Source organism: Drosophila ficusphila, unplaced genomic scaffold (genome assembly GCF_018152265.1).
Source record: "Drosophila ficusphila isolate 14025-0441.05 unplaced genomic scaffold, ASM1815226v1 contig_791, whole genome shotgun sequence".
Classification (NCBI taxonomy): Eukaryota; Metazoa; Arthropoda; class Insecta; order Diptera; family Drosophilidae; genus Drosophila; species Drosophila ficusphila.
This window is the reverse complement of record NW_025064737.1, coordinates 10,102,445-10,122,409: the sequence shown is the minus strand read 5'-3', so window position 1 is coordinate 10,122,409 and position 19,965 is coordinate 10,102,445. Positions and strand designations below refer to the sequence as shown.

Here is a 19,965-nt window from a genome sequence, read left to right as displayed (position 1 = left end):
ATATAGGTTTAGTATCAAAGGTGTCTAGGCAAGCAATTGAATTGTGGTTAGGTGACCATCCCAAGCAAGTACATGGTTGTTCTCAGTTCAATCATCGCTTACGTTTACCTTCGGCTAGTCTCTGGGGATATAGCTAAGACACAGGTTTTCACACACTGTAATACGTTTGGGTATTCGCACCGTAACTGAATAATAGCCGTCTACAAATAGTTGGAAATTTTTGTTTATTTTTTCACTTAGTCAATTAGCAAAAGTCAGACCAAATTTATGGGGTTAGATTTGGGGATTGGCTGTACACCGTATTCGAACTAGCACTAATTAACGGATAGCGTGCACCCAAAGGTTCTCCGGTTCCATGACTTGCTTGTAGTCCCGAAACACCAATTTGTGTTTTTGGTTTATTACTGTTTCACACTCCATCAATTAACAAAAATGTTTACAACGAAATCATACATTGTGTGTATTTACAGCATTTACGCATAAAAAGCAAGCAAACTGAATAGTTAATCATATTTATTTACATACTCATTAATTGACGAAGCTTGCCAAATATAAGATTTCCTATAAGCTGGCAAACAAAATGTTTTAATATCAATTAACTTAAAATGCCATGTACAGATAGAGAGAAACAGGGGAAAGAAACTGAGTCATCTGCGGCTTCTTCGGGTTTGAATTTGTTTTGCCAAAGAATTTATATTATCTTGAACAGTTTAATCATCGATTTTGTGTGGTGAGTTGATCCAAAAAAGGTACGATTTATTGGTTTAGAACGTGTTCCCCGATTTGTTTAATAGTTGTGCAGTTTAAAAAAGCATATCGTTTTTGAAAGAAGCACCAAATTTGTATAAAAGGTTTCTTTCTGCTTGCCCTCAACAGGTTTTCCACCGCACGCACATCAATGAAAACAATAATGGAAATGCTAAACTAACAATAAAGCATTATTTGCTAGAACTACTAATCAATTTACACACACATACTAAAACGTACACAACGATTATATAGACACAGACAGTAGAGGGAAATGATTGAAATTGCAACTACTTTGAATTGTAGGATAATATTTACATACAATATTGCTAAACGAAAACTTTATGCAATTGAAAACCAACATCGAAAGGAAAATTATCACAACTAAAACGTGATGCAATTTGTATATATTTCACTTTTGTTTTTGTTTTTTTTTTTGTTTTGCTTTTATTCAACCAACAATTTCTAACTTACCACACAAAATTTTGTTTCGGTTTTTGTCTTTTAGTAACATTTTTGGGTTTTCTTTCTTCGGTTTATATAAATAATGCGTTTTCTGGGTTCAACTCAAATTTTCATTGTTGTCAAGTGAATATCTTTATAAGTATTTATATAATTTTGTTTGTTGTAGTACTTTTTTTTTGTTTCGCTTAACAATTTCTTTTCTTTCTTGTGGGCAATTTTGTAGTATTTTTTGTATAATTTTGTTCTTCATTATTTTGTTAGTTGTATTTTTTTGCGTTTTGAAATTTAGATTTAGCATTTTGTTTTGTCTTTTGGTTTTAATCCATTCAATCTTCTGCAAGATGATTCGTAAATAAATTAAGAAATACATGAAGAAAAATAAATGTTTTTGTTAAAATGTTTTCCCATACAAATTCAACGTCAATATTCATGGTAAGATACTTTTGGAAAATTTTGTGTATTGCTAGGAGAGGAGGTTCATTTTGTGTCGCGGTCAGTTAAGAATATATTTTGAAGTTTAAACATTGTGGAGAAATGTGGTAATTAAAGTAAAAGGCAAACTTAGAATCGAACCGAAGGTAGGTAAGGAGGTAACAAAAAGTACATCTAGCTAATTTTTGTAAATGAACTTGAATTGCAAATTGAATAAAAAGGAGCACGAAATTGCAAAGAGAGAGCGAAAGTTGTATCAATAGGATATATGTAGTATTATATAAGAATTTCTTGATCAGTTTGGTCATACTCAACTTGTTCGAAATTTGTTTTGTGGCTTTAACTCTTTCTTAAACTGTTGTTAGATACTTGAAATCAAATCTTATGCCATATGATACATATATATACTCATTATTTTTTAATTTGCTAAATGGCAAACGAAACTTTTGAGTCGAGTTCGATTTAATCCAGGGTATATAATTATACGTGTTTATATAATTTATAATACTTTTGTTATCCATTAGTTGCTTTACTTCTATATTTATTATGTGATTTCGTTTATTGGTTTAATAGTACTTTCAATTGATAGATTCGCTTTAGTAATTAAATGCCAGAGCTTTAGTTGGTCGTCATATAATAAGTAAAAACGATTTTCATACAAAATGTAATTTACACAAAAGAAAGAAACAGAGCAGAGGAGAAAAAAGAGAATTGTTCGGTTTTTACACTTGATTTGTACACACATTTTTTGTTTGTTTGTTTTAGATTGTTTGTTCTGTTTGCTTTGTACAACAAAAATATATATTTAACGTGTGGCTGTGTTTGCAAAATAGATTATGAGATGTTAGGAAAACAAAATACGCGACTCAGACAAGAGACATTATCGTGTTCGAATGGCAATGAGTGTGTCTTGACAACTCCCTAGAATCTAGACGAAAAAAAAGGGCTAAAGCTCGCTGGCCAAGCAACATAACTAGCTACGCTTAATGTTTTCCTATGTTTTATGTGGCATGTGTATGAATGAATGTTTCGTGTTGACCAGAACACCAATGAAATTTCGTTTGATCAATTTCATGGGGCCAATGTATGTACAAATAATGTTAGTCTTAACAGGTAACGAAGGTAACACAAAAGTAAGTAACAATAATTATAAACTGAAAGGGAAAGTAAAACGATAAAAACAAACTCTTACCATCAGTCGTGGCTAATGCCTGTTGGGTCATGCTATCAATGCCCAATTTTCGCATGCCGTCTTGGATTTCAGCCAAGTCCGATTCGCTCGAGGTCTGAAAGTCGTCCGAAACGAATTCCGACTCGGAGATCTTGTGGCCCAGTTCTTTGCCCGCCCGACCCTTCGACTTGATGGCCTCATTTGGCTCCTGAACCTCAGGCTCTATCAATGCCTTCGGCTGCTCGGCAATGGCTTTCAGACTCGAATCGCTCTTGGCTGGCTCGACGACAGTCTTGGATGTGCTCTCTTTATTGGCCACTTCTTTGGCTGTTCGTTAAACACACACACAGTTGAGTTTTCAAACGAATTTCGATAGTCAAGTTCGTTTTCGCAGTGTAATTTCGTGTTGGAAATTCATAAAAACAATAAGTAAACGAAAAAGTAAGTAATTAAAAAACTGAAAAGAGGAAAAATGGTAAGTAAATCGATTTGAGGTGAGGCGCTGGGCGGCTGGCGACGTTCGTGGAGCGATTTTCAATTGAGCATCGAGGCGCGACTGAGATGAACGTTGGGGATTGGTGAGTTGGAACCGAAAACCAGGACTCGAGTCCTCGACGACACAAGCCAGTGCAGGTGGTTGGGACGTTTACAAATCAAGAGGTTCAAAGTTCAACTTAAAACTTGAGCATACTCTTAGGCGGTGTAGTACAGACGCTAGCCAAGTTAGTTAGTTCGAGACTCGAGAGGTAGTAGGTATGTTTAAAGATATAGAGATTAAGAGAGAGAGAGAGAGAGAGAGAGAGTTGGAGAGAGCGAGAGAACGGAAAACTTTGGGTAGCTAGCGTGTGTGAAAAGGACTAAGAGGAAATCATAAGTTAAACAGGCGCGTGTGGCTAAAGTGAACCAAAAATGAAAGACTTAGACTTAGAGAAAGATAGACAGAGTTCGTAGGCAGATAGATATAGGTATAGGTACAGATACAGATACAGGTACAGATAGATAGAGAGCGCGCGAGTAACGAGTGTGAGTGTTTGGTGAGCGAGACAGTCTGTTAATCCTGCACTTCGATTGCATTAACTATTTTCCAGAGTTTCGTTTTCTTTTTTTCCAAGGGGGTAGGGAGGGACTATAACCGACTTACCATCTTCACCGCTGGAAGCCTGGCCCACGCCATCGGCGCCGAGAGTGCCCAGCTCGGCGGCCTGGATGATCAGTGAGACGCGGTAGAAGTAATTCCGCCAGAAGTTCTCCTCAGTGATGCTGTTAATTGAATAGAATTCTCTTAGAATTCGATCGCAGCAATAATGACTTGGCTTACATCTTGGGCACCAGCTCGAATCGCATCGTCTCGAGCGCCTTGTCCTCGGCCATAATGGCTATGGCCGTGGGATAGGCGGTGTCGTAGCTGAACTCAAAGTCCACGCCGGCTGGTGGGGCGCGCACAAAGTTGCGGCGATCCTGCGACAGTCCCAGGATCTCCTCCTTGATCTTGGACTCGTTGGCGTGTCCGATCCACGGAGCAGCTCCATTGCCCACGCCTCCTTGGCCCTTGATGAAGGCCTCCTGCTCCTTGTTGAACGAGTCGAGAATGGTCTGCAAAGGGTTCGGTTTTAATATAATTTCATTCTATTACAGCAATGCCATGAACTCACATTATCCTTAACTGTTTCCTTGATTTTGCTGCCAGCCTTGCTGATGGCCGAAGACAAGAAGGATCCAAAGTGTTTGGCCTGCTGTGTTACTTTTGTGGTAACTGTCAAACGGATTTTTGAATCGGTAAGCGTTAAATTCAACTTCAATGATTGCAATCAACCCAAAAGGGTATGCTACTCACTAAAGCAAACTAGACTACAAAGCAAAAGATTAAGCTAGGGGACTGAGTGAGAGGGTAGCGGGATAAACTAACTACTTTAAACTCGGGGTTAGTAACCTGTCACCGCTTTCTATCTCAATCTTTTTGAATTGGCAATTGGAGTTGACATTGATTCGACATTTAGCACAATGTGTTTGAAGTTGTCTCTTGTAATTTGGTTACCAATCAAAGTGTGACACGTACTTTTTACTTCATCGCCCTTACCCTGTCCGATTTGACCCTCGTCGCCGGTGGGTGTTCCACCGCCCGATGCAGGATGCGAGTCGGCGCCCTCCGTGGCACTGCAGTTACGCAATTTCAAGTGGATCGGGGGAGAAACGAGAGGGATACAAAAAATAGGGGGTTAAACGTTTTGCAATTTAAATATCTGCCATGTGGTTATATAGTTATTGTGTAAAGCTCCAAGAATAATTCATGCAGCATTCAGCAAAGCCAAGTTAAAAACTTAATTACTCATTAAACACATTCTGAGAATGCCTTAAATATGCTCATAATAATAACTAAATAAAAATAATACAACTAAATTCATTTAACTATTTACACAGTCATGCATTTACAGCCATCAAGCGTGCAATCTTTAATTTATATATAAAATTTCTGTCTGAGTTCTGTCTCTCTTATTCAGTTTAAGCAATCTTGATTTCGATCGCATTTACTGTACTAATTCATATCAACAAAATATATTGCCTTGTTTTTTTTTAATAGAATTTATGACCTTTAAAGAATTTCAATAATTCTTGATACATTTAACTATTAAATTGTTTGTACTTTTTAAATCATTCAACAACTTAGAATTCGATTATTTTTTAACGCCTATGTTTATTTACACGTATTCATGTTTTTGTATACAGATATTTATTGTTATTGTATTCTTTCATTTTGATTCGTGAATGCAAAATGTTATGACGGATTCTCATATGAATGTCAGGATGAACGATGCCAAAAAAAATTGAACTACAGGGGCACAACTAAAAGTGAGAAAAACAAATAAAATAAATACAAAATAGAAAGCACACTAAGAAGTCATGCAAGGCATAATTATCATCGTCATGAATTTAAACGTTTGTTGATTTTCCACTTTTGGGACACATACCGAGCGAAAAAGACAAAACTTGTAGGCCGGGAGGTAAATTTTAGCTGCTACTCGAAAAACAAGGCCAGGATAAATTAAAACAATACACCGAAATGATACACAGAAGTCGAGCTACACAGCAACACAGCGAGATGGTCTTGGATTTAAAACAGAAAACGAAAGCACAATGATAATGGTAATGATTATGATCGGAATAATGACAATGATACACATCTACCAACAACAATTAGGGTTGAGCTTTGTTTTGCTTATCTACTGTACGTAGCCGTAGGACTTGGTTCCAGATAGGTTTGTGGATTTTAATTCGGTTTCCTTGACCTGGTTCGATGGGCCGCTCAATAATGATGGAATCTGATACTTTGGGCATTTATTAAAGTTGAAAAATTAAAATAAACACCCTTTTTTTAAGGTGTTTTGTCGCGTTTGAAAATAAATTTGAAATGAAATGGCTTGAAATAATTGAAAAGATGGGACTGCTAGATGTATGGTGTATGGTTTATGTGTTTTCTGTTCAAGAAGAATAATTATTAGTGGCTAAATGGAAATTGTACTGATCATGATCTGAATGAAATGAGTTATGGTAATATCAGCTTTTGATTTATATGTTAGTTTTTTCTTCAAAATTGTGTCCATTTATAAGGTTGCAATCAAGATAACTTACCATATTTGAAGTAACACTTTTGTAACAACTACTCATTAAGATAACTACAAAAAGGTTTACGTTTGTTTTTAAATTTTAAATATTTCAAAAATTCGAACTTTAGATATATTCCAACTCTCGTAAAGGGACAAAATTTTGTGATAGTTTTTCAGCCAATTGCAGGTCGTTCTTTGAGATTTTTGGTATTATATACAAAAACGTTGAAACGATTTATAAATGTTGTTTTGTCTTACAGATGGGAAAGATAGACAGGGTTGGAGATAAATAGATTCATAGAGAGACAGAGATCGTATTTCGATTTGTACAAAAAGTTATTAATATGTGAAAAAGTGAAACTTGAACCAGCACAAGATAAATCGTGTAGATTAAATAAATGGGTAAATATAAATATATATTGGTTAAGTGAAAATGCGCAACAATATCTCAACTAAATGTATGAAAGGGAACGGGTTCCCTTTGATGTGGAGTATATAGGCAAATAGTAAATAGTTATAATATAGTTCAAGAGAAACTCGTGTGTATATTGGTTAGTATTTAAGTAAATTGTGTGGAAAAAGGCTTCAACTGTTGGTTAGGCAAACTAATTGTAAGTAAAACCAAAGAAAACTTAAGTCTCGGTTCATATTCTTTCGGTTCTTTTTGAAGGGGAAGGAAGGGAAGAAAACTTTTCGCCAGCGACTTCAAACAAAGAGCAACCGAAAAAATTGAACAAAGGCCTAAAAAACTTGGGATGGCTTAAACGTAGAAGGTTAACCGAAGACGAAAACAAGAAACTAAAAGTACAAACGCGCATCTCATCGTCATTTCATAAATTTTTTGGCTTTGGTTTTTGTTTTGCAGCGGCTGCTTCGTATATAATTCCGTCATTGTCAAGCTGGCACCCATACCTAATATACCTCGACTTGTCGTCATCCTCGCCACCACTCACGGCTCCACCGGCGGCGGCCCCGCCCTCTCCGGCGGCAGCTCCCTCGGCGCCCTCGGCCCCCTCGGCTCCGCCGGCCTTGCGCAGTCCCGGAATCGATGGTATCGACGGCATCGCTGGCATGGCTGGCATCGATGGCATCGACGGCATGGCTGGCATCGACGGTATCGAGGCGTTTCCCAGCCAGCCCTTGGCACTTCCCAACCATCCGCTGCAAAAGAAAGAGACAGAGAGAGAGGGAGAGGGAAGGAGACAAGCAGAAAGGAGCATTAGTTGGGGTCCTTATTCCTTGGCGGTTGAGTGACTGACTGACTGACAAAATGACAATCAATCTTTGCCCTAATTTGACAATATTCAATGCTTGTGCTTGCATGTGGGTGGCGCTGGATAAGGGCCTGATAAAAATCTATAATGTACTCTGTCGAACAATAAGCAGGCGCCTCCACTTGTCACCCGCTTGCGCTTATATAAGCCCGCACATACAGGGTGATAGTAATTGATTTCTTTACGATATTTTATTTATTAGTTTGATGGGCAACCGTTTTATCAATATGCTGTGAGGAAAAATGAAGCACAAGCATTCCCACCAGTTAATCAAAAAGCTTCCAAGACCTAAATAGAACTAATAAACTAAATGTACACTCGTATGTTCCTACATTTTTCTGGGATTATTACGAAGAACTTTTTGCTTTAAAATTTAATAACAAATTTATACAGCTGTATGTCAACCCACTTTAATTTTTAATAATATTTTCATTTATTATTTGCTACAAATTATACGGATAAATAAAACGCAACACAATAATTACAGAATAAAGAATAATAGTAAGAACAGTTTAATACTTTAAGAATATTGTACAAAATAAATGAAGATATTTGGGTTCAGCAAACTTCAATATTTCATTTCAACCACTTTCCCTGTAAGGATTTCCCATTAAAACAAACACCCTGTTGAAGGACTTGTTTCTGTTGCGTTGATAGTCCTGCGCCATTCATTGAACCATTTCTACACTGTCATAAATAAAACCCCGCTGACAAGCCCATAGGATACGTGACAGGACGAGACTACATGCGAGTGGGAGGCATTGTGGCCAGAATGCCAGCGGAGGCGGCTTTGCTCTACACTTCGCCCTAGGCTGACACTGTGTCAATCACTGGAAACAACACAAGGATCACCTGCAAACTGGGAAACTGAAGCTGAGTCGGAAAAACAAACGCAATGTACGAACTGTGCCCCGTTTGCCTCGGCAGGCTGCGTCAGCAAGTGGACACCCCGTGCAGGCACACCTTCTGCAAGACCTGTCTGTGCAAGGTCTACAGACAGAGTCCCGCCAAGTCGTGTCCCCTCTGCCGGGCTCCCTTCGATTACTACATCGTGAGTTAAGAAAACCCTATTTCAACAGTCGGTATAAATCCAATTTCCTTCCCTTTTCCAGAGCAAGCGGAGAAACGTAGTAAAAATAGTGTTCTTTTCCTAAAATAGTATATTGGATCCTTAGTCTTTGTTTTGTTATCAGTTTAAAATTGTTGTTTAATTATGTTTTTTATTTTGTTATATTTTATTTGTTATAAGTTCTGTGTTAATGTTTCCTTTATTTAAATTGTTTGTAAACTTTTTAACAAGTCAACCAAGTACGAAATTAATTAGATTTCAATCAAGGTAAGTTAAGCAATGATGGCAATTTCCTTATATGATAAAACATTTTTCCCTCCAGCAGTTTAATGGTGTTTTCGAAATCTGATGAAGTAAGCAAATAAATTTAAATTGTCAAAAAGCCCTTTTAATATCGAAAGCTTGCAAAACATTGGAATTGTGATAAAATAGCTTGACTCGAGCCTTGAGGGTCTTATTCAGCCAAGTACAACAATCGATTGGGGAACCGTCTTCTTCCCCTTTTTTTTTTTTCGTTTTCCTCGCTCAGATATTCCATGCGCATATTGCAATATTGAATGCTCGGCCTGCGGCGGTACAAGGCGAAGGGAATCGAGGCGGAATGGGCGGAAGGACACGCCCCCTTGTGTGCCTAGGCTATAGATGATGGTGCTGCATATAGCATATAGCATATAGCACGCGCACATTCCCACACTGAAAAGAAGTGCCTTCAACTGTAAGGCGAAAATAGAATAGAACTCACAATGACAAGCAAAGGATTTTCAATCGCTATGCGGCTCGGGTAATGCGGCTCCGTTTCTATATATCTTCAGATCCTTATGCATTATGCTTCATTATGACAGGGCAAGGCCAGCTGAATGCTGGACAGGCATTGCGCATACGCCGCGTTGTGCGAGAAGTGCCCAGCGATGCGGAATCAGAGCAGAGGGAAAAAATCGCAGCCGTAAATCGAATAAAACTGCAGCAAACGCCATTAAATTTTTTTTTGTTTTTTTATTCGACTGCACTTAATTGTGGTGGCAAATTAAATTTTTACACAACTGGGTCAAGAGATTAAAGGGGCATATGTCGAGCATACGCCATGTTGTCCAGACCAATTAGGGAGCCAACTCGATGGGAAAGTTATTACATATTGATATACGGTCCGGCAACGACTATCGCGCATGGAGCTTATCATTAGCAATTGGCTAGCCTCCAAGTGAAGCACATCTCCTTTTTTCCCTTTATTTATTTTTTCCTTTTGTGATTTATGTCCTCGTCATTGGTTAAGAAGAGGAAGAACAGGAGGGAAGTCGATGGGCTGACTGGCTGGTTGGTTGGTTGGTTTCTACGCAGTTTTGCTGACCTGACAGCGGCGGCAACAGCTTCCGCTCTTATTTATGGCTCTGAGGATTCCCATTCGGGCATTGCATAACTTAGGTCGAGCAAACCGATAAGTGGTTGGACATTCACTTGAGGAATGGCCTCTTAAAGTAGCTCACCCACACTTCCTGCGGAATTACCTTGGCATCTCTCTCGAGTGAAGATCATAAATTTTCATCTACTTTTTATTATGTGTTACGTACGCATTCATATCGACTTTCTGCTGTTTTTTTTAACCATTCTTTTTCACTTGAACTTTTTAGTCTTCCCGCCAGATTTTTCCCGTGAAAAGTTTTAATTATAAAAGTTTGGGCAAACGTTGCGGCAAACACATAGAACAAGAAATACGACATGCCGCAATGCCAGAAATCAGCAGAAACAAAGGAGTGAAGTGGATTTTCCACAACCAAGGCTGACCTCAATTCTCCAGACATCTTCATCATAAATCCGGAGGGTAAACAAGGCCAGTGAAAACTAATTAATTGGTTTTACTGGCTCCGGCAATCGATATTAAACGCTTCCATAAGATAAATTCTGCTTCTGCTTCAGGTGCTTACTGCAAACCACAGAGTGTTAAATTGCAGTTTGCATAGTTGAGCAAACAAGTGCAATAACTTGGTCTATACTAAATAGAAGTTACATTTGTGAAATTGTTTACGGTATTCTTGAAACAAATTACTTTTATATTGAGTTAAACAAATCACCTTGAACGCATAAATTGCAATCAATTAAATTGAACCAATTGCAACTTAAACTGCTTTTCCTGTTCAACATATTGTTGTTTAAAGATTACCGACTATTTTCCTTATAGAATTTTGCATAATATTTCTCACAATTTTCTCTCTTTCAATATTTTTTTATTGCGACATTGTCATGGATTCGTGGTGTCATACCCTTCGGAAAAGTGTATGACAAAACAACGAGCAACGCACATGGCACTTATGTAAATTGCAGCCTGCCAGGAAAAAGCGAAGAGGGCGGCTTTTGGGCTGGGAAAAATATCCAGAGGACGCAGAGCCACGACAACTGCAATTGCAAGTGCAAATGGAGGAGTGCAAATGTGGCAAAAAGAGCAGAAAATATGGGGAGGTGGGAAAAGGGGGAGTGGTAGGGGGTGTTGGTTGTTTTGTGCGCTTGCCACGAAGCTTGACACTTTTCGTTCTCACTCAGAAACCCCCCAAAGCCCCAATGCTCGGATGCGAAAATTGCATTGTCAGCTTAGAATGGCGTCAACTGTTGCAGTTGCTCCATTCGCTTCCCGTTCCCTTACTCTTTTCACGGCTTTTCTGGCGAATTGGCCATTTTAATTGTTGTTGCCGTTAATTGGAGTACTGTGAAGTTTATTCGCCTCCTAATTGGATTGAGATTTTCTCGCGCCAAGCCGAGATTTATCCAGTTTCAAAGGGTCTAAATCGAAACAAGACACGCAACAGCAAAAGCTGAAGGGCCAATAACTAAAGACCATGGTAACACCATCCGTTGTCATGTTGAGCCCTCTATCTTTCTGTTTCCCCAGCCCTTCGGTCTTTCCGTTACACAATGGCCCTGTATTTAAAGATAATGCTTATAGGAAATTTATTACATTTGCCCCACGACGAAGGCGAAAAGAAAGTGAAGCTAAATGCGTGTATAAAGCAAAAATAAATGATACCCGGCTAAAGGCACCTGCTGAGCTTCCATTCTCCACCTCCACTTGCTGCCAAAGAGTCTTAGCCATCATCATTGCCATCAGTAACCCCCATCCAAGCTGGCTTTCTCTCTGGGGGAGTTATGTGAATATTACAGATACATATTACTTTAGGAACAATATGGAAGTCAAACCATTAAACCATTTTTAGTTCAACTTTAATCTTAAGTTGAATATATCTTATATCATATTGCAAGGGTAAAGTGGTCCCTAAATCTGTTCCGATATATTTCAAACGATTTCATTATAACATCTATATAATATTTCGCATTCCTTCTGAACTTAAAAATAGGATTAATGGTATGACAGTTCAGCTAAAGTATCGCTTCTTTCCCAGAATTCATACGATAATAATTCTTCCCTAATTCGGAAGAGAACTACATATATTTTTTTGAGCACACAATCTGTTTGAAATACTGCTATAGCTACCCTCGCCATTTGGCAAATGCCATACCCTGTCAGAGGCGCAACAGCCAGCGAATGAGGCTGGGAAAAAATCCACATTTGACAAATTACCAGCTAGCAGGTAAACAGAAGGCGGATAAGCCCGGTCCTGAAAAGCGACTCGGGGAAAACAGCTACAAGCAACAAGCAGGAAATTGGAAGGAAAGCCGGGATGCAGGACGCCGCGGGCGGACCATCCACATAATCATGGCCATGTGTAGCTATTAATAAAAGATGAACGAAACATTAAACGCCTGCATAAACGTGAGTCATCCATCCATCGACACGATTGCCCTCCTTATTTACGATTTGGCCATGTGACATTTGACTTTTCATGCTCAGCCGATTTCTATTTTCATATCGCATTTAAAATCTGCTTTCTTTTTTATTCCACGCTTGTGCTTCACTGTATTTACTTTGCGAGCTTTTTTTTATTAGCTTTTATTTTCAATTAAAGTGAGCTGCACAAACATAAATATCTGGCGGAAAGTGTGCTATCAAATATTCATGGAGAGCACAGACGAGGGCGAAAACAAGCCAGGGAAAATACCGAGCATAAATTATTCAAAGCGAGAATTGATGAACAAACTGGTCAACACAGATTGGAGCTCTTTGAGTCACGGATTGGCCCAATCAGCGGAATCGAGTTCGATGGCAGATTGGTAATTCATTGCCCAATCCGTTTGCCCACAAAGGTGGCAAAAATAAATCAACCCAGAGGTGATTATAAAGTCTGGCCTTTTTTCCGAATCTGTCCCACAACAAAGGCGTTGTTTAAGTATGATAATTACATATACTTCCCGCAGAACAACAGTTTGGTAATTGCATGCCACCATAAACTCGAATAGTTGCCACCGTTTGGACATAATCATACTTGTATAATTAAGCGCCCAGTGCCTCCCCTTCGTTCCCTGACTAAACCACTTAATATGATTGCCCAACGGCTGTCGCAGCTAGCGAGGCTTAAACATTAAGGGAAACGAGCACCTAAGCCATATCCATTTGGCAGGACGACAGCGATAAGCCCGGAAATGCGGCTAAGAAACATAATCATCAAAGCAAGTCGGGGGAAAATATCAAAAGCAGGTTAAGTAGAAGGTCCCATCAAAATATTACGTTTAGGCGGCTTTAAAAAGGTGAGAGATTGAATACATTTAAGTAGAGTTAGGCAATGTATTTAGTCCCACTCTTGCGTACATTCAGCATAATGAAGATGAGCAAGGTTAATTAGGCTAAAAGTTGACGGCAGCGTCTAAAAATAGGAAAACGGAAGGAAAATACCGCTCTGCATGCAAGTGACAGGTGGACCGACATTTCTGTGTACCCAGCTCTTGGAAGCCTTTTCGTTCCGGTTTCTGCGTTTGCAAGACGTCTCGCTTTTGCAGGGACAGGCACACCTGCGGCGAATGCCGAATGGAGAGTGCCGATTGTGGCCTCCCTGGCTGCCATTCGGATGCCCACAACAAAGGATATTGGATTTTGGATGAAGGATTGCGCAGGCACTGAATCACAGGATGGAAATAGGGCTAAAAATACACATCAATAGACAGCATAACGTATTATTCGTATTGTGACGTATGAACAAAAATCTAGAACCTAAAAGAAGCTCTACATTCATTATTACTCTTTTAACTCTTTAAAGTAATTTTTAAATTTCAGTGCATTTATCACTTTCTGTGTACCTTAAATTTGAAGCCAAAGCTTTGATATTTTATCCCCATTTTTCTTGTAAGCTATCAATATTATGTTTCCTTAACCCTTTTCTGTTTAAAGTATAGAATTTTGTGGATGTGACAGCATCGTTTTTCGCATTGGGCAAACACAATGACGCTTGTGCAAACACTGGTGACAAAAGTGAGGGATCTGATTGAAAATGTTATAAATAGAAGAGCATCAAACAATCGTCCTTCATCGATGGCAGGACATCTCATTCGCTTGTGATTAACTGTTTCATGCTATACACACATTTATTTATAGCCCTCGCTGACCCGATCCGAATTTAATGGGAATGTTGGCGACACCGGCCCCGAAATGATAAACATCCCAAGGCAAAGGTTCGGGACAATTGCCGCCAAGGGGCCTGGCTCCTGGACTCCGGCTCCTTTCGCTCAATCAAAAGCTGACTGGCGGGCGAGTGTGTGTATTATGGCCAGAAGCCCAATGGGCGGCCCAAAGGCGCGCGGCGGAAATAAACTGGTAGCAAAAAGGTGCAAAGTGTTGGGAATTTTATGCGCATTAATTATACGCAGCGAGCACGCCCCGAAAATGCAAATGAATTATTTAGCCTGATATTTAAGCTGATTGAGATGAATTAACTTGAAACGAATATCAAAGGATGGGGCCCACCGCCCGCACAAAGGCAACTTAATGCTCAACACGTGGGCGAGCGTTTACAGTCGCGTCTCGAATTTCCCACGGCGATTGGTGGTGGAGCCGCCCATCCAACCAGCATTTGGTTACACCAAGGAGTCACGAGTCCTTCGGCAAAGTGTCACTACACATGTGGTCGTGGGTGTTTTTACCACTTCGACGCTCTTAAACTTTCATAGCCAGCGGGCAAGCAATTTGTGTGAGTATTTGACTTTCCCCGCGGCGATTATGACGGGAGTTTTTCTCTGTTTGACAGCCCTTTGGATTTATTCTACCTTCCCCTCATGGTTTTACCCCATTCGGTGGCTTAAAAGGGCGTGGTCACGGCTGAGTTTGAGAAAAAGTTTGCTGTGTTAATGATTTTACGACTGCGAGGAAAAGTTTTCCTCTCACAGCCTTGTAAAAGGTAAATAGTTTCGTGTTGGAGGAGTTGGATAATGGCTTTTAATTAGGTATAATTAGAAAAGTATAAACGTAACAATAATACAAAAATATAAGCGATGTGAACTTACGTGGCTTCGGTGACTAATGAATCAACCAGGGAAGCGGATTTGGGAAGTCTAAAATAAATTATAAGAGTACAAAACCAAATAAATAAAAATATAAATAATAAAAAGTACACAAAATCAATTTAAGGTGTATCAATAAAGATAAATAAAAGGTATTTAAATTAATGGAATGAAGAGTAAACAAATAATACATTTTCAAGGCTATTTTCTGTTACCCTTTCCGTCTGGTTGGCAAACACTAATAAATTTATTTAATTTCCTTCCTGCGCTTCCTACTTTCCTTCAGGTTTTGTTCGCCGTCTGTATAATTACCTGCAAAAAGAATGAAAAGTTTTCAAAGTTAATGAAGATGTATTTCGCCAGCGATTTTGAATGTGTTAGGCAAATTAATTAGATAATTCCGTGTTAGCCCAGCGAGGCACAAAAGCCTTGCGAAACGCCCACCCGAACTAAAATGCTTCCCGACCTGACCCTCTAATTAAGCCGAAGGATATGATTACAAACGCGAAACGGGACCAGGGCGCAACATGAAAGCGAAAGAAAAGACCAAAGTTCACGCTCAAGCGGACCCAGTGGGCCATTCCTCTATATATAGACTCGTAAATCTCAAGCTGAGCGGAGAAAAACAATTTCTTAACATAAATCAACTCAACGGGGGAATTGTGAGTATATGTTTTCCAGATATTTATGTGGCAATTTGCCGACAAGGACGGCTCCGTATTGATAAACAATACGAGGCGAATCGAATCGAATTGAATTGCAGGTGGGGTAGGTTTCAAATCGAAATGTAATGCAAATCGGACTCTGACCTTGACCCAATGAAAATGCCACTCAATTCGCGGCCCGTGTCCTGTGAAACAATACCTGAATAGCAAAACAAAACAACTGTACTCGTAGAAGGTACAACTTACAAAGGGCAACCAAGATAAAAGTCTAAGCTGGCACACGTCGCGTATACGTAATGCAACAAAATGCATTGGGCAAGGACATTGGCAAGGGCTGAAATGCAAGTAGGGTGCAGTAGTAGGTTGCTGGTTGGTGGTGGTAGTGGAGCAAAAATGTTGGGGAGTGGCCATGCGTAATTTATGCCAACCGATGCCGCACAACAACACAGCGGCAACTGAAAATTTTATTCAATTAAGCGAAGCTCTTCGTTTTCATCTACCAACCCATTTTTGCAGAACCCCCACAGTCGCCCGTTCCAAACTTGTTTATGGCAAATTGTCAGCCACAGCAAAAGCAGGGAACGTAAACTTTCTTCCTCATCTTCCTTTCCCCCTCATCAGTTTCCTTGCTGCGTCCTTTTACATAACGTAGCATTCATTATAAGGCTAATTAAGTATACGCCATGTTGTGCGCTCCGGCACTCAATGCACGCTGCACTGTTTGCATTTGGTTGCTGTTCTTGTTTCTCGTTCTTGTGGCAAAAGCAATACTTGGGAACATATGGCAGAGCTACGTTGGATTTGACGAGGTTACGCCTGGGACTGATGAGATAATAATGGTTTATTGCGAAGGATAAATAAAGCAAAACAAGCTTGTCCTTCGAGCTGAACAAGGATAAAGTTGATTCCAGCATATGGATGAATTAATGATTGCAGGAGGCTGAGCAATGCAATGCAAACAAAATATGGAACGGAAGGCTATAAAATATTTAATTCAATTGTGATTGCCAAGCAGGCACGACTTCTAAATTGGACTGGGATAAAATCGGTTTAAGCATATGGATAAATTATTGATTTAATAAAATGAGCACAGAATAGCACAGATACATAACGACATAACAATTATAAGAGGCTAAAAGCTAACAGCACACAAAATTAAATGTAAACATAAGCGAAACTAATTTTTGAAAGTGGACCCCAATAAGTAGGCAACGTTTTTAGTGATTTTTGACTTGGCAGCCAATGTTGCTCATCCGCCGCGTAACCCAAACTGGCGCACATTGCGATGAAGCATCCAAGGACTGCGCCACGATGCAGCAACGTGTTGACCTTTAGCACACTTTCCGCAGCAATTCCTCTTAGTCTTGCATCAGCCTTCCTCCCTTCCCTTTCCCTTTCGTCTGCTGTATTATCTTAATTGTTATGCAGGCGAAACTGTGTTGGTTTGACTTGTATGACTTGGCATATTTCATTACTCAATTACAAAGCAAACTGTTTGAAGGGCCAGAGTTGAATGAAAGGACTAAGCCGTTTGCGATTTTCAATTAACGCCCGAGTTGCACAACACTCACACAGCAACGTGCTGAGTCACAGATGAACGAACGAATGAATGAATGAATGAATCGCTGGCAGAAGCAGAATGAATTGCAGCACTCACACTTACACTGAAAGCCACACCCACACGAAAACCGATTTAATGAAAGATGCAATATGGCAGGATGAGGTGACCCTGATCTAATGCAAACGGGCCACTGGCTGCGGTCGTCATTTAATTAAGAAATGCTTTGACTTTGGTATGCGGCCACTGCTGTCAAGCCAACAAGTGGAAATACCTGCTATTTATCCGCTTTTCTAGTCAATACATACGGCCAGGCCGAATCGATATTTCAAAGAAACTTTTCCCATACAAAACCGCTGCTGGTTACAATCGCTCAAGCCATAAAATCTTTCATGAAATAGTTGGAGGCGGCGGGACTTTAATTTCGCTTGAGCAACTTTGACAGCCATTTCGAGATAAAGTCAGAAACCTTTTAAGAAGGCCGTTGGGCACGAAAATTTCGGCTAAAAGTAAAAGGTTTCCCCGCTGTCACGTACAGCCATGGAATGTGTGAATTTTCACTTAAAGGATTGTTATCGTTCGAGATCCGAGATGCTGCGAGGGGTGACATTAAATTGGATAATGTCATTAGCAGTAAAGTTGAGTAATTTTGTTTATTGAAAAGCCGCGAGGGGAAGTTTCAAGGATACTGGCTCTCCCAGAAACTTGATTACAATCGGCCAAATCACAAGCCATGCTCATTAAAAGTTATATTATTCCCGAAAAAGGTCCACGGAATTGGATTAAAGTCGAGAAGCCGAACGGGCTGAGCCGAGAAAGAGTTGAAATGTCAGCTTTGGCCGCTACTGCTGGGGTGCCATTTAAATTGCAAATTGTGCGACGTAGAAAAACGTGGACCCGAAACCATGGCCACCAGCCATTCTGCTAGACTGTTAGAGCCTGTTGTTGACAGAATTAATTGCGCACGTTAGCGCTGCCTTGCGGGTGGCGTAGCCGTTGGAACCGAAAATTGAATTGGAGGCGACGTGGCTGCCGAAGGAACGAGGCTGCTGCAGCCTCTGAAGCTGAAATTGAATTACGCGTGTTTTTCATTCCGGCCATAAACACATTTTTGCCTCTTCCAGCCGCAGAATTGCATTAGTCCAACGGAAGAACAAAAGCCACAGAGCTTGGCTCTTCGATAAAGGGTCCGGAATTGATGCCCAGCGACAATCATCAGTTGTTTTGACTTCGTATGTCTGTGTGAACCAGATGGCTGCTCCACGCACCTACGCAGCACCGCATTACGTATACGCCCCGTCACTGTGATTAGGCAGGAGCCCCGGAAAAAAGCCCAGCCATAAATTTCAACTGCAGAGCCAGGCAGAAATTTATGAACCACGGCGCAAAACAAAATGGCTGCCCTGAAAGCTTAGGGCTATGTGTTTTACACTCGACCAAATCATCAAACACACCATCATCAGAGGGGAGGGCGAAAAGCTGAAAAAGAGAGAGAGGGAAAGAGGGGAAAACCCAGACACATGAGCAATTGGGACTGGCTTTTAAAACTGGCAACTGAGCTGCCATTAACGCAATGCAAATATAACCCTCACAGGTCCCTAAATTTGCCTTCCCTTCCCTCCTTTTGTTGGGTGGCTTATCAAACGGTGATGTTCTCTACTTTTGCTCTTCTGTATTATTACTTTTTTTTTTTTGGCATGTTGGCATTTTATAGAGCGTGGCAGTTTTATGTAAATTTTAAATATTACTCAAGAGGCGGTTTATTTGCTGGAAGCATTGGCTTTATGACTGCGACTGACAGCATCCCCAAACGGGGGAATGGAATGATGTGTGATACCAACAATCGTTTGCATAGTTGGATAAGCACTGGATATGTGCACCTAATGACCTACAAAATACCGCAGATAAGCGAGGTGAGCGAGAGCGTACAATCCTGAAAAATGGCCATAAACACGTATTTGTAATCCAATCGTAAACGTGCTTACAATACCACAGTAAAATTTTAATTTAAGTAATTTTGAATTTGAAAACAAATAACTTAAAGTTATTCAAGAATTACATAACTAGAAAATATCCGTTTTCTTAACTATGAAGCCTTTAATTTTGGTTCTCCAGCCACAAAAAGTTGTAACTACAAGTTAGGTTACCCAACCAATTCAGCAAGAGAATTTTCCAAGAGGAAACAACTCTTCGTTTGCCTTCGCACTTGTTTAAAGCACCAAGAGAAAACTAAGTTGTTTAATTTTAAACTTGCCGTTTGCACACTCACTTCCATAAATATGGGGATGCGAGCGTTGCTGACATCCACGAAAGTTTTTGGCAGAGCATTTCTCATGCTGCGAGGCCAGCGGAAAATAGGAACAAAGCACGTAGTCTGGCTGCCGTTTTTGCGATACGCTGTAATTTGCTACTTTGACGCAAGTCCTGGGAGTCCTGTTCGGGTGGGGGGGTTGCTTTTATGTGTGTGCGTGCTGCGGCCCATCACTCACACAAGCACAGAAGAACACACAAGTACAAACACACACACACAGATACACAGAGAGAGTCCCACGCTTCCTGTTCCCCGGATGGATGTTGCTCTCCCTGTCCCTGTCTGTTGCATCGTGGGTT

At 40.1% G+C, this 19,965-nt stretch overlaps 3 protein-coding genes across 17 annotated transcripts in view; 2 read left to right on the top strand and 1 right to left on the bottom strand.

Annotated features, from left to right (window-relative positions):
• Positions 1-19,965, bottom strand: part of LOC108096643 (synapse-associated protein of 47 kDa) — a 28,748-nt gene that overhangs the window by 2,951 nt on the left and 5,832 nt on the right. For 4 of the 15 annotated variants that reach the window (XM_017198408.2, XM_043209164.1, XM_017198417.2 and 1 more), the window contains 7 exons: positions 15,136-15,183; positions 7,330-7,578; positions 4,872-4,969; positions 4,468-4,568; positions 4,134-4,408; positions 3,957-4,075; positions 2,837-3,142 (listed from right to left, as the gene is read on the bottom strand). In XM_017198408.2, the coding sequence (XP_017053897.1) occupies positions 2,837-3,142; positions 3,957-4,075; positions 4,134-4,408; positions 4,468-4,568; positions 4,872-4,969; positions 7,330-7,578; positions 15,136-15,183 (1,196 nt within the window). Of the gene's footprint in view, positions 1-1,488; positions 1,547-1,959; positions 2,261-2,836; positions 3,143-3,956; positions 4,076-4,133; positions 4,409-4,467; positions 4,569-4,871; positions 4,970-7,329; positions 7,579-15,135; positions 15,184-19,965 lie in introns of those variants that run through there. The other 11 variants (XM_043209168.1, XM_043209165.1, XR_006245819.1 and 8 more) reach the window with 10 other exon arrangements.
• On the top strand, positions 8,469-9,140 carry LOC108096731 (E3 ubiquitin ligase TRIM40). The gene is made up of 3 exons (XM_043209171.1): positions 8,469-8,742; positions 8,804-9,027; positions 9,083-9,140. The coding sequence occupies exons 1-2, from the start codon at positions 8,587-8,589 to the stop codon at positions 8,843-8,845; spliced, it is 198 nt and encodes a 65-aa protein (XP_043065106.1). The 5' UTR covers positions 8,469-8,586; the 3' UTR covers positions 8,846-9,027; positions 9,083-9,140.
• On the top strand, positions 9,109-14,047 carry LOC122319710. The gene is given in 5 exon segments (XM_043209179.1): positions 9,109-9,113; positions 9,162-9,258; positions 9,260-9,541; positions 9,603-13,389; positions 13,457-14,047. Coding segments are annotated over 3 exon segments (249 nt in total). The 3' UTR covers positions 9,407-9,541; positions 9,603-13,389; positions 13,457-14,047.